Genomic DNA, 13909 nt, shown 5'->3' on the forward strand with positions numbered 1-13909 from the left:
AAAAAGCCCTTTGTGCTGAAAAGCTGTCGCTGCTAGCACTATTTATCAAAGCTGCATGTGTAAACCATGGAAGACGTCCGTCTGCAGGTCATCTGAACCGGTTCAGTACGAGTCACAGGTCGAATTCACCCCAGCGGCGGGGCGTGTTGGCTGAACAACTGCAGTGTTACTGTTAAAAATGAATGACTGATTAAAATTCTCACCGCTGTTCGTCTCTCCCTGCACGAGAACACGCATATTTTTAAGTGAATCAGTAGTGTGGCACACTTTTTTTTTTTTTTTTTAACTTCAAAATTATTTTTTTATTTTATTTTAAGGATCTCTGCCTCTAAATGACGGCGTTCCCGGTTTGGTTGGAGAGATTAATACTTCAGTAAGACCTGGTTTGACTGCAGAACGTCTGGAATGTTAAGATTTTAAGATACAGGATTAGCGATTGTCTGTGGCCTCACTCCTCTCCTGTTCACATGTGACTTTAACTTTCTTTAAGACTTAAATCACACAGTCCATATTCTTCATGGTGTGAAACCTCGGTGACAAAATTTCCATAACTGAACAAAATATGTACAAAAACAAAACAGGCGGACACGAGTTACTGTTTTTCTTGTTCTAGAAAGTGCACAAAGGAACAGTGAGGGTCTGGGCGCCGCTGCGAACGACCCGTCTAATCTGAGGATTGCTCGGACAGATTCAAACACACAGAGGGTGAAAAGCTACCAGACTAGCAGGAGCAGACTCTCTGATTATACACAGACATGTCCGCACAATCTGTGCAGTCCAAATATTCTGTACACCGATCAATCATTCTATACACCATCTGTAAAGAAATACAGCTCAACTAGTCCCGAAATTCATTTTCAAGCAGTTTACAAAACAGTCCCACCTGTTAGGAGACACCCCGCAAAGCACATTAAGGCAGTAAATACACAAACAGACGGGAAATCTTTTTAAAACTGGGGGGGGGGGGGGGGGGAGAAAGAAGTACCATGGCTGGGTGATTGGAGCAGGTTCAAAATTCAACACATCTCTCCCTGCGGCCGTTTGCACATGTGCAGTCAGATTTTTTATTTATTTTTTTTTTTCTGCTGCGGGAAGCGGCGGTCTTCAGATGAAAGGGCTTCCGAAACATTTAAGGCAGGCCTGGATGCTGGGGGTGGGCGGACGATCGATGCAGTGCAAAGACTTGAGCTGCTCCGGGCTCAGCTGGTCATACGCTGTGCGGTACTCCCTGTCGAAGGCCTCTGCAGGTGTTGAGGGGGAGGGAGGGAGGGGATTGTGGAGGGGGAGGGAGGGAGGGGGGGTGCAGTCAGAAAAGCGAGGAGTAGCCAGGAGCTACACTGAAAATTCTGTATTCTTCAGGGGCTGATTTGAAGAATTCATTCTTACCACCGACAGAGAGAGCACCCAGCTGGGTGCACTGTCTGCTGTCTGAATGAGTGTGTGTGTGTGTGTGTGTGTGTGTGTGTGTGTCTATATATAAATACATCTCACGTTAGTGCAACTACAGTTTCCTGTTCTTTTGGATGCATCTATATTTTATGTGTGTTTTGACATATCTGGAATGAATTAATTAATAATAATGAATAAACCTTTTTACAAAGAAAAAACTGTTTTCTTAACAAAAGATGTTTATTTTAATTCATTTTAAACATTTACTCACCAATGTCAATGTTCTCCCGTCCTAAAGCCACCAGTGAAAGAAAAAGAATCTCTCTGTAGATACTCCTGAAACACAGAAAGAGAACACAGGAGGGAGGTTTCATTCACAATGCAGAACACGTGGTTAAAAAAGAAAAAAGATAACAGAAATTTCAAAGCAGAAGCAGTGAGTGGAGGGGAGCACCTCTGCCGTTTGACCTCTCCGGGACGCCGCTTGATCTCTCGGTTCAGCAGGTTGATCGGCCCGTAGACGTCGTTGGTCTGGATGTTGCGGACGATCGTGTTGAGGAGGGTGCGGATCTCTTGGTGGTCCGTCGGAGCCAACGTGCCTTTCTTCTCCACTGGGAACAAACCACACATTCAACAGCGTGAGCCTCAAATCTGACCTCGGCAACAAGGAAGCACTTTCAGCTTCAATTTCTGCATCATTCCTGCCAACAGACATGCACTGTGAGATAAAGTGAAGTATTATACACTTTCATTTTGAAAAAAAAATACATACTAAAACCACACAAGTAGATTAAATACACTAAAGCTTGAATATTGAGGATGAGAGGACTGGAATATTGACGCCCTCCAGTGGCAGCTGTAGTTTTAATACTCGCTGCTTCATATTTAATTATATTTAAGCACTCACGGAATTTCCTCCAGAGCAGGTACAGGGGTTCTCCCGGCTCCTGGTGCAGGTTGCTGTTATCCCACAGAAGCTGCACGTACACCTGCTTACTGTCCTGCGACAGCGACGTCACCGGCAGCTGCAACCACGGAGCCAAAGGAAAATCCATCATCGAGGAAAGTCTCAGCCTGTCATTTCTACATCACTGCCTCACATTTAACCTAAATAAATGAACAAAAATAAACAAATAAATAAAAGCACGTGGGGTCACCAACCTGCACTCCGTTGTTACAGTGTTCAGAAGTGAGGATGAGTCCAGGCAGGTTATTGGGCAGGTCCAGGCGGCGGAAATACCACACCAGGTTCCAGAAGATGATCGGGTGCTGGCTGAGGAACTTGTGGGTGTAAATCACCTGGGTGATCACAGCGTGAAAGTGAGACTGGGACGACAGGAAAGTGCGACATAGAGAGAGACTGCCGTGTTCTGTGAGCTCTTTAACCTGATCTCCCTCGTTCTCCAGTAACGTCTCCAGCTCCTTGCGGAGGACCAGGGGGCTGAGGTACGGTACGGACACGGGTTTGGGGTTGGGCCGTTTTGTTCCCATGCCATCCTGAGAAGCACAGACAATCGCGCCGATTCATTTTACTGCACTGCGGCTTCGAGCATCCGCAGGCCGAGTGTGCGACGGTACGGGACACTGACCGACACCTCCTGGAGGCTGCAGGGCAGGCTGGTGGTGGAGACGCCGTGCCCCGGCCTCTGGGGGTAGTCCAGGCCCTGCAGCGGCCCCCCGACGCTGTTGCTGCGCGTCAGCGACGTGCCGCTGCACCGCTGCTGCTTCCCCGCGGCCTGGCGCTCCAGGAGGCCCAGCGGGTCAGACTGCACCGGCTCTGGAATGAGACTGGAAAGCACAAAGAGCCGTGAGGAGGGAGTGCAGCTCCAGGAATCTATTTCCAGGGTTAATCCAGCTTGACTTGCGAGTCGTACCTCTTGTGAGCTCCGGGACGGTTATCCGAAGCCTCCTGGGTCTCCCCCTCGGGGAAAGTGAGAAGGTCCGGCGTCTTGATGTCGGCCGAGCTGCTCGCCGTGGGCTGAACACTGGTGCTGTGGATACTGTCGGCTGACGCGCTGGGATTTATGTAAAACCTGAGAGGTAAAAGAGCAAGAAGAGGCTGCGGTTGAAAGAAACATTAATCGTAAAACATTAAGTACACAGGCATGAGGTTCCTACCCGCTGGTCGTGCGCAGGTCGTGGAACTCGACGTGCAGCAGGGGGAGAAACGCGGTTTGGCAGAAGGGACAGTTGGTATTGAGGTTGGAGTCGTCGGCCGTCCACCCGGCCATGATTTCCTCGTCGTACACCAGAGCTTCACAGGAGCGGCACTGGGAGCAGCTGGACATCAGCACCTGCAGGAAGCGGAAGTTAGCGCCGCCGGTCAGGAGTTATTCCGACGTGCACGAGCCAGCGGAAGTTGTGTGTACGTTCATGCCATATGTCGGACCTCAAGTGCAAAATTCTGGTAGATGCTGGAGGAGGAAGCGTGATGCAGGGAGCTTTGTTCTGAGTCAGGACCTCGGCCTGCGCGCCCCGGAGTCATGTCTGCACGCAGAGACAAAAACAACTCCACCAGCTGCTCACACCGTTCACCCCGGGAGAAAATAAGTATATAAATTAATAAATAAATAAAATCCATCGCTCACGAGTCTGGTGGGTCCCTCGGCCTGTGTCGCTGCTGCCGCTGCTGCTGCCCAGGCTGGTGCAGCTCTGGTTCAGACCGTTAGCCAGCAGCCCCGGGACGGCACGGCGCTCGGGACTCTCGTCCAAATCGTGTTCCGACAGCATGTTTTCATCCAGACGCGACGGGAAGCCTCCGCCGCCTGGAGCCGGTTCGTCCTGCACAGATGAAAAGGAGAAAACTAGTTCAACTCCAGACGTAGAGGTTGAATGTGAAGACACGCTGCTTTTAATATCCTTACAATAATTTAACTGAAACGGCCTGGAGTGATGAATCACTGAGGCTCACCTCGTCATCTGAGTAGTACGCCGACGCCACGGCTCCCCACATCTTGCTCGCCACATTCGCCGCCTGCTTCATCCCCGATTTGAGCACATCGATTTTAGGACCCGACAACAGGTTGTCCATCTTGATGCCTGAGATGGAGTTGATGACCGAGCCCAGCGAGCCTCCCTGAGAGGACTTGACCAGCGCGGTCAGCGAAGACGACCTGGGGCCCGGGCTGGCCGCGGCGCTCCCCGGCGTCTTCGTCTTGACCGCGAATGTCTTGGAGCGGGTCACGGCGTGGGGGCTGCGCTTCGGCGTGTCGTCTGTCGGGTCGGCTGGAGGTTTGACCGGAGGGACCGGCAGGCTGGACCGCCGCTCCAGAGTTTGTTTAGTCTGGGGGGAGTCGGCGACGTCCGGCTGCGCCTGCTGGAGCTCCATGCTGGAGGACTTGGTCCCCAGAGGGCTCCTCAGGCTCATGTACATCTCGATCTCTTCGGCCAGGTTGCGGGAGACGACGGCGGGGACGGGGCGCGCCGGCTCCTGGCTGGTCACGGACGCCGACTCTTCCTTCTCCGACACCAGGAGGGAGAGCGGGTCAGCGCCCACCTCCACGTCCTCCCTCTCCAAGGCCGCCCCTCGCGCTCCAGACTCGTCCTCGGCCGTTTCTGTGAGCTTCCTCTCTCTCTTCAGCAGATCCGTCTTCTCCTCCTTCTCTTCTTCCGCTGCTCTCGGACTGTCCTCGTCCGGAAGCTTCCCCAGCACCAGCCCCTGATCGTCTTCGGGCTCTTCCTCCAAGTCTGTAAAAAGCGCTTTGGACGCACTGTTGGGGGGCGGGCTTTTGCCCCCGGAGAGCGCCGCCTCCAGGATGCGAGCGTCGGCTCCCATCTGGCTGGCCATGTGGTCCACTTTCTCCGAGAGCATCCCGGCCCGGGTCTCGGCGCTGAAGCTGCAGCTGCGCTCAGAGAAGGCCTTCTGCCGCTGCTGCTGCTGCTGACTCCGGCCGACTGCACCTCCAGGCAGCTGGGGGGCGCTCTCATCGGACAGAGACACGCTGTCATTTGTACTGACGCTCCTGAACAGCTTCCCAGGACCTGCAGAACGCAAACAACATTGTCATGTCACTGATCATTTCACGAATGAAGTTTGTGATCGCTTCATAGTCAATGTAATTTGACTATTAGTTTGGATTTTTATAACATGATAAAGTCAGTCAATAAAGAAATATACCTGTATAATTAAGAGGGGAAAAAAGATTGTCTCTGGAGAAGGAAAATCATTTGAACCATTTGAAGCTCACCTTTTTCGCTCCCACCATCAAAGCTCCCTGAAGACAACTTGACAATACTGGGAACATGACCGAGCGCCTCAACTGGACTTTTGGGCTCTACTACCGCTACTGCACTGTCCACGGAGCCAGAAATGTCTCCTCCTGGTGAGAGAATAGTACAAAATGGGATACGGAAAAAAGAATAAGGATAATAATGCGTTAAACAAAATGAAAATGCAGATGTGGAGTTGAGTATCGTCTTATGAAGCAGCTTCTTTTCTCACCATTAAGCTGGTCTTTGGCATTGTTTCTCTCCTCAGCAGAAGGGACGGCTGTGTCTAAGGGGTCCGCCAGGTCCTGGTGTAACTCATCCTTTGAGCCGTAGCCTTGATCGGACTGTCCTGCGTTTCACAAAAATCACACAAACCGGGATGCACTCACAAGTCTCTCTTCACGATCTACATATCAAGGTGGAGGAAGCACAGCAGCTGAGTCGGTACCTGTACTGCCGTGGTTGTCTGTGGTGTCCTCCATGGCGTGGCTCGGGGCGAACAGATTGTGTTCCTCGCCGTTGGCCTCGCTGGAGCTGTCAGCGCTCCCGTGACTCAGCCGGTCTGCATCTGCGACCGCGGACCCGCTTACCGATGCAGCTGCAGAGGGACAGAGGAGGCTGTGAGAAACGAAAGAAAAGGAGACGCCGAACGCGGCGCCGCGTCCTCGGCTCACACCTGTGGCGGTCAGCTTGGATCCCGCCTCGGAAGGAGAGGCTGTGCGATTCAGACTGCGCTTGAACTGCGCCACTCCGCGGAGCACGTTGCGCAACTTGGTCCACATGAAGAGGCCACTGCGGTTGCGGCTGGGCCACGGGCTCTCCAGGACAGCCTGGCGGAGAACAGACAGAAACAGGAAGACGTGCTTTTCACGAATTGATCTCAACCTGCGCATTTATTGAAAAAATACTGAATCTCTCTCTGTGGCGAGCAGAACCTTGTTGTAGTATCCGTATGTGATGGCGTTGGGATGCACTCCGGCTTTCTTCATCTCCACCAGGACTCTCACAGCCATGACGGGAAGACCCCAAACGCCACAGAGCTGCATCACCACTCTGTAACACACCTGGGAGTTCCAAGACAGCAGGCGTTTTTAATCACTCTAAAGTTGGGGAGGCGAAACAACAAAACTCTCGCATTTTGGATTCGACGCCATGAACTCTGCGTCACGCGAGCGCACCTCATCCAGCATCTCCACCTCCGTGGTCCTCATCTTCAGCAGGACGTTGTACGCCTGCTGCATGGCCCGGCTCTTGGACTTGGCCAGCCTGAGCGCCGCCGGCAGGCAGATGAACCACAGGCTGTAGCAGTGGCTGAACAGGCAGCGGGCCCACAGCTGCGGGTGGGGGTAGAACCGCTTCGCCATCTTGTACGCCAGCTTGATCTCCTTTTAGATCGGCGACAGAAATAGTGTCATTTCATCCACTCGATAAGCGGAGCGGTTGTTCGTGCGACTGCGTTCGCACGCACCTGCTTTGTCCTTTTGGCGAGCAGCGCCGGGCTGCTGGAGAGACTGGCCCCCGCCGCCCTGCTGCTGAGCGCCGGACGCAACACCCGGGGGCGGTCGAACAGATTCACCTGCAGCCGGGGGAAACCCTTATACCTGCGGGATGTGAAAACACAGCCATGTAATCGCATCAAGACACGAGGAGTTCAAACCAACGAGAGGCGGGACGAGGCGTACGTGTATCGAGGGGGCGGTTCAGACCCGTCGTCGGCCGGCGGCTCGGGAGGCATGACGAAGACAGTGTGCTCGCTTTTTTGAGACTCGTCCAGCTCCAGTAGTCTTGTATCCTCATATGACTCTCCTTCCACCTAAAGCAAGGACCCCAAAATGTTTAATCTTTAACCAGGATGAAAATGCACGTTCACTTTGTGCATTGTATTCTGACACATGAATGTAAACAACTTCAAGTGTTTGATGAATGAGGCTAAGCAGCAAAGCATGCCTTTATGATTTGGTTATGAATAAAGAAATGGGGAAAAAAAGAAGAGGAAACACCCATAATTCCTGCTGAGAATGGAAAATTATAATATATTTTAATGTAGGTGACAAAAAAAAAAAAAGAAGAAGCAGGAAGGAAATCCGATTACAGCATACACAATTACCTTGGTGCCCTTGTCGGTGATTTTATCAGAGGGAAAAAGCTGCGAGAAGAGGAAAGAGAGCAAAGGGGACGGAATGAATCAGAGGAAATTTGAGCTTCCTTAGTCTCCCGGCGCACAAATGCTTATTTTGCCAATAAACCGACATAAGACAAAGGCCGGTCCCGGGAAGGAAGCCTCCGGCGAGGAGTAAACAACACCAGACAAAACACCGGCATGCGGCTTGTGCACGAGGAGCCCGAGGTCGGCCTGGCGCCGGGTCGGTGGTCACCTTCTCCACGCAGTCGTCAAAAAACGCCAGGCCCGTGTCCTTGTCGCTGACGAACGTGCACTCCTCGATGAAACGGATGAATATCTGGGTCTTGGTGAGGATGGAGTAGAACTTCTGATGGGCGCGGTCTCGGCTTTTGAGAAATCCTGCAGACATAGAAGATTTTATTGATTATTAGAATATGGCAACAGGATAGTTAAGAATACTGCCTTACTTTATTTTTAATTGCAGGGCTGATGATTGTTTTTCTACAGTTTCAAGCCCCAGACTAAAATTAACTTGACATCACTGCACCAGACATCAGGGCTCAATGACTGACCCTCATACATCAATCAATAATTGCTATTGAGAAGAGTGTTAAAATATGCAGTTCACTCATCTAAAATAGATCTGCCAGAGTGATTTCCCAGCAGCAAGAGACTGACGACGTCAATAAGTTTGCACTCACGTGTGAGGATTTCAATAAAGACTGAAAATTATAAACAGATCACAAAGCGTTCCACGAATCGATGGGGTGGAGTCCGGCCAGGCGCTCGCTCACCTTGCAGGTCGTAGAGCGAGTCTGCGGCCGTGGCCTTCTCCGAGGGCGCCTGCGTGATGGGTTTGAGGTAGGAGCGGTAGCCCTTCAGGATGGAGGCCATGAAGCGGAGGAAGGCCTCCTGGATCTCCATCTCCAGGGCCGTCCTCTTCTTGTGCCAGGTGAAGTCGGCCTCGATGGGGGTCATGTCCACGGCGGAGCTGTCCTGCGGGATCGGACGCACCGCAACTGCAAACGCAAACCAGGGCCGGTCAAAGGATTGATCAATAACTTCTCCAAAGCACATAAAAATAATTTCAAAAATATACTTCTTTTTTGATGTTGATGGTCAGTAAGTAACCCATTTAGCGCAGCCACTTGTATCTTCAATTTATAAGTACAAAGAAAACACATGCAGTTCCTACCTGTGGCCAGCTGGTGGTGCAAGTTGCTCAGCGTATTGATGAGACTCTTGCAGGGTTTCTTTGGGAGGCTCTTCCAGTTGCTGTTTCTCTTCTCATCAGACCTGCAGTAAACAATACCACAGAGTCAGTTAGCTGGAAGTAACAACAGAGCCGCACCAAAAACAAAAAAAAAAAAAAAAAAAAGGCCTCCTGCTTCTGTAAAATCCTCACATTAGGATGGTTGCAATTATTTAATTATTTATGATACAAAATGTCTTACAAGTAAATAGTGTTTGTGTCCAGATCCACACAGACAACATCCGGAGGGGGGTCATAAAGGTCAAAGTAGCGGGAGTCCACCCCCACGATGAAAGGACAGGGAGCGTTGAGGACGCCTGCCAGAGACAGCGGACAGAGGGGGATGTACGGACACTGCCACTGGAAGGGGAAGATCATCTGAGGACAGACAGGAAGGACAATCAGTGTTACTACACAGTGCTTGTAGACCATGCTTTAGTTTAATTGAATCTGAATTTTAAAAGTACATCTTAACCTTGAGAGAGAAAAAAATTAAAACAGTCTGTTTAAGCAGCTAAGTCTGCATCGGACTGAATCAAGTCTTGGAAACGACTGTGTGTGTGTGTGTGTGTGTGTGTGTGTGTGAAACTCACGGCCACCACGGCCTCGGCCACTCCGGTGAGCACGGCGGGCCGGAGCGAGTGCAGCAGGATCTTGCTCTCCTGCAGGACAAAGTGCAGCAGCGTGGCGCAGTTCTCGGAGCCCAGGTTCACCAGCAGGGTGCCGTAGTCGGCCCCGCTGCAGACGGACAAGAAAGGTTCAGGGCGAATTAAGACAGAAGGTAAATATGAGAAGGGAGAAGACGGATCGGCTGGATTTGGAACCAGGGAGAAACAGCCGAGAGAAGAAGGCTGCATTAGAAACACGCGAATCAAATGTTAATACAATCTGGCTTTTCAAAACATTTCTATGTAATTCTCATAATGCTTAAAGAGCAAAAAACAGCGAGGAAGTCAGCAGACTGTTTGTGTGTCCATCATTACGTCATTTACAGTCAGAGTTACATAAGGCAGCGTTGGACACACAAGATACAGTCACTGATTTTCAGCTTAAATCATCAGGAAAGCCGCACAATTATGTAAAGTCACAGTGGAAAAAGTTTTCTTTCAGCGTTAGGAAATTTTCAAAGACCCGTGGTGAAATCTGAACAAAGTTTCATGTGTTTACCATCTGCAACATTTCATTCGGGGGAAAAAACGGACATGAACACCAGATAAATTCTTGTTTTTTATATTTTGTCCTGAAGTGGAAGAGCTATTCTGGAAGGTTTTGTTTGCTTTTCAAGTGGTTGATGCCACACATTTTCTGACATTTCTGCACACTGGTGGGAGAGTGGCGGCAGATCAAATTATCTAAATGAAAGGACCTGCTGTGAAGGGAAGGAGACCTCGGATGATTTCGGCAGTGATCAATGCAGATTAAACTGAAGCATTAAGCATTAAAGGAAAACTCTGACATTTCTTCAGTCCGCGGAGGAAACAAACAACCTGAATTTGTGAAATATTCAATGATAAAAGTACCTGAGGGGTAGAGGTGTACACACAGGCTGCGAGAGGATCAAAGTGTCATGTGCCGAGAGCTGCAGGAGAAAATCAAATATATTAAAGATTAAAGCAGAACTTGCACAGTATGAACATATTAAGCACTTCAGTTTCACTCTATAACCTTGGAGTTGGACTTCTGTCTCATAGCTTCAGAAATGTTATGAAAAAGAAACGCGGTGGTGTATTTACACAAACCAAACACCTATTTTCACTTATTTCACTAAACATCTTGAATTTCCAGTCATGCATCTCGCAACATGCTTAAACAGTCATAGCAAAGTAAGCTAAAAGAATAAATACGATGTGTGGATTAAACCTAATTCTCTGGTAAATGGACCAAAGTAAAAATGCACATTCTATCTGCAGTAAGAGCCTTACACAGTTCCATGAGTAAGCACATGAGCAACTCACAAAATAAATCTTCTGCACCTATAAAATCTCTCAAAGATAAAAAAAAAAAAAAAAAAAACGCAATGAACAAAGACTTCCAGATGTGTTGTTAAAGCTTTTAGAGAAACAAAGCAGCCAATGTGGGTTGGAAACGCACATCAGCCAAGTAAACCCAGCGGAACAGATGGAAAAAAAAAAAGAAAGACAAAAGGAAAGTCGACAGTCCTTTATGACTGATCCTCAGCTTTGGCAGAAACCAGTGAGACGCTGGTCCGCTCTTCTTAAGCGCAGACGATGCTGGTGAGTCTTAACGGAAGACTGGGAATAAATCTCGGTGAAATATTGGAGGGCATAAAAGTGACAGCAGGTGATCTGGTTTGATGGTTCAAAACGTGAAACATGTGCCTCCAACAGAGAGCTGCTCGTTTTGCCTTTAAGGCTTGAGGAGGACTGAAGGCTGCGGCAAGAAAAGCTGAAACACGGCAGGAGTTCCATTACATGTCTGTCGCTGGTTTCATCGAAATGCAGTCGAGTATTTTGTCAGAGAAAGACACTTTCTTGAACGTTCAATGCAGAGGGCTGCTGGAATCTACAACCTTCACTGATGGTCGGAGAGAACAAGACGGCTGCAGTTTGATTCCTCCGATACCAGCAAAAGGCGCATTAATGTGTCTGTACAGACTCATGTCCCGAAGCCTTTTTATGGAAAGCCATAAACTGTATTGACCGACAGCTTTCCAGAGAGTTTCTGCTCTCGTTACGGTTTTACTGGCCTCTAAACCCTCATCAAGGTCTCACTTTGGTGGACGAATCCCAGAGATACATTAACAAGACGCCGGTGAAGTCACAGTGGCATTGACTTTTAACTATTTTATTCTCTATTTTGAGCGAAAAAAACAGGACTGGAACTTCTTCCATGTCTGCTAGAGAGCTTTTGTATTTTATTAAAGTCTCACCTGAACCAGGATTCTGGGTCTCTGAGGGGAAGGGAAAGACACATTGTGCATGAAGTGCGAGATGTGCCTGTAAAAAGAAACAAACCGGAGTCAGAGGATTCCATTTTAAATGTAATCAAAGAAGTTCATCCAACATTCGAGCGAGTGGTTTCAGCAGCGCTCTCCTACTTCTCAATGGGCAGAGGGTGCGGTCCGGAGACGGAGAGTTTATAGAGGAACATCAGGAACTTCTTGAAGGCCTCAAAGAAAGGCCACCGGGAGAGCAGGCAGATGCATTTGTTGGTATTCACAGGACGGTTGGGGATCATCTTCTTCTCCACTGTGGTGAGCAGACCCAGATGGATCTTCTGCTTCTCGCTCAGCCCGTCCACAGGATACGGCTCGTAGAACTGGATGGCCGACCCATACACCTGGCAGCACGGGGAGAACTACAACTTTAGCCACTGCGTTACTTTTTTCGAGAGTTTGATTCAGCTGGACTCACCTTTTCACCTGAAGAGATGGTTAAGACAAATGTGGAGAAGACTGGCAGAGGATCACGAGTGTCTGGAGCCCAGCACTCGATCTTGGCACCCATGGGCAAACAGAACAAGGGTACAGACTCGGACAGAGGGAAAGACTCGTAATCCTCTTCTGGGTAACGAAAGATCAGACCTGCAGAGAATAACCACACATTATAACTGCATGATTCCTGTGTTTATACACTTCAAGACTTAACAGCACTTTAAATCTATTCAAATTCAACAAACGTCAGCTAAAAGCTCAAACGATTTAACTGTCACCACAGCAAGACTCTTCCTCTCTTCACGCACATTTGTTCTTCACGTTACACACACATTATTATGGGTGTGGCAGGAAGCGCAGTTGTCTGAGCTGAATAAACGGCAACCTCACAGGAAAACGGCCTGCCAAAAAGATAAAGCCAGCGTCTGCGTGCGTGCGTGTCTGTGTGTGTGTGTGTTTTCATATTCATACTAACAACGGTTACACAATGAAATGCTGGAAAGGCCAAACATTCAGTCAGGCGAAATGTCACACAGCAGTTCAAAATACCAGCTGTAATAAGCAATTACCGTCTCCTGTCCAATCACAGAGACACGCTGGAGGAGCCGCTCGCGCCAACTCCGAGACACAAACACAGTGTGTCGGGCTGATTGTCAGACGACACACAATGCGGCCTCATTCCTCGCCGTGCTGGATTTTTTTTTGTTATCAGGGTGTCACATCGTTTAACAAAAGCCGAAAACTCATTAACATTAGCACCGATCATTTTTGACAACGTGAATCGAGCGTCTTTCCGACCCAGGAAAACAACAGCTAGAACCCGTACATGTCCTGCTCTTTTCATGAATGTCAAATTAAGTTCCAAACATCAATTTATCTTTTAAAAACCCTCATTATTCAGCAGACGGCTGCCAGGGTCTGACAACAGGAGCAAACAGGAGACAGTTCACCAGACCCATGTTTTTGGACTGTCTTTCTGATTCTTTACCTCAGTGAAGCAATAAATGGCAGCTGAAGTTGTTGCTATTCATGAAATTCACATTTAAATCCACCGTCACTCTCGTACTCACCAGCTTTGTAGCTGAGGGAATTGGACGAAGAGACAGACTTCTTATAACACAGGAACACGCTGGAGCCCCACTGGACGGAAGAGTTACCACAGGCTCACACTCACATCTTGGTTTTTTCAAAAGATTTCAGCAGAGTCACAAGAATCGCACTTACCATGCCGCCGTTGAGGTTCTTCTCCACTTTGCAGAAGGTGTGCGGCGGCAACTCCCCCTTGCTGGTGAGGATCACGCAGATGTCGGTGACGGCCAGGGAATTCTGCGGCTGGACCGGCGGGGCTCGGCGGAAGGTGATGAAGATGCGCTGGGACGAGGCGGAGCTGTTGTTGACGTTGGCACAGCGGCCGTACGGCGTGGCCTGGATGATCTCGCAGCCCTGGATCAGACGCTCCTTTCCTTCGTACAGCACCCTGACACACACAAGTAACAGGGTGATCACGACACCTGGCTGCTCTTCATCTTGGTGAGGAGTAAAA

General features: G+C 49.5%; 1 protein-coding gene across 2 annotated transcripts in view; it reads right to left on the reverse strand.

Annotated features, from left to right (window-relative positions):
• Positions 1-208: 208 nt before the first annotated feature.
• The window catches only part of dennd4c (DENN/MADD domain containing 4C), a 29567-nt gene continuing 15866 nt past the window's right edge, over positions 209-13909 (reverse strand). The window contains exons 3-34 of one of the 2 annotated variants that reach the window (XM_030119494.1): positions 13591-13843; positions 13437-13506; positions 12347-12516; positions 12031-12272; positions 11863-11929; positions 10493-10551; positions 9566-9710; positions 9175-9350; positions 8916-9016; positions 8515-8739; positions 7974-8119; positions 7706-7744; positions 7281-7411; positions 7067-7199; positions 6777-6983; positions 6534-6662; positions 6275-6428; positions 6047-6196; positions 5831-5947; positions 5577-5708; positions 4301-5370; positions 3978-4170; positions 3779-3876; positions 3508-3683; positions 3264-3422; positions 2979-3177; positions 2776-2886; positions 2551-2688; positions 2297-2414; positions 1844-2000; positions 1661-1725; positions 209-1241 (exon numbers count right to left, since the gene is read on the reverse strand). In XM_030119494.1, the coding sequence (XP_029975354.1) occupies positions 1105-1241; positions 1661-1725; positions 1844-2000; positions 2297-2414; positions 2551-2688; positions 2776-2886; positions 2979-3177; positions 3264-3422; positions 3508-3683; positions 3779-3876; positions 3978-4170; positions 4301-5370; positions 5577-5708; positions 5831-5947; positions 6047-6196; positions 6275-6428; positions 6534-6662; positions 6777-6983; positions 7067-7199; positions 7281-7411; positions 7706-7744; positions 7974-8119; positions 8515-8739; positions 8916-9016; positions 9175-9350; positions 9566-9710; positions 10493-10551; positions 11863-11929; positions 12031-12272; positions 12347-12516; positions 13437-13506; positions 13591-13843 (5467 nt within the window). In that variant the 3' untranslated portion in view covers positions 209-1104. The remainder of the gene's footprint in view (positions 1242-1660; positions 1726-1843; positions 2001-2296; positions 2415-2550; positions 2689-2775; positions 2887-2978; positions 3178-3263; positions 3423-3507; positions 3684-3778; positions 3877-3977; positions 4171-4300; positions 5371-5576; positions 5709-5830; positions 5948-6046; positions 6197-6274; positions 6429-6533; positions 6663-6776; positions 6984-7066; positions 7200-7280; positions 7412-7705; positions 7745-7973; positions 8120-8514; positions 8740-8915; positions 9017-9174; positions 9351-9565; positions 9711-10492; positions 10552-11862; positions 11930-12030; positions 12273-12346; positions 12517-13436; positions 13507-13590; positions 13844-13909) is intronic. The other variant, XM_030119502.1, reaches the window with a different exon arrangement.

Source organism: Salarias fasciatus, chromosome 3 (genome assembly GCF_902148845.1).
Source record: "Salarias fasciatus chromosome 3, fSalaFa1.1, whole genome shotgun sequence".
In the NCBI taxonomy this organism is placed as follows: Eukaryota; Metazoa; Chordata; class Actinopteri; order Blenniiformes; family Blenniidae; genus Salarias; species Salarias fasciatus.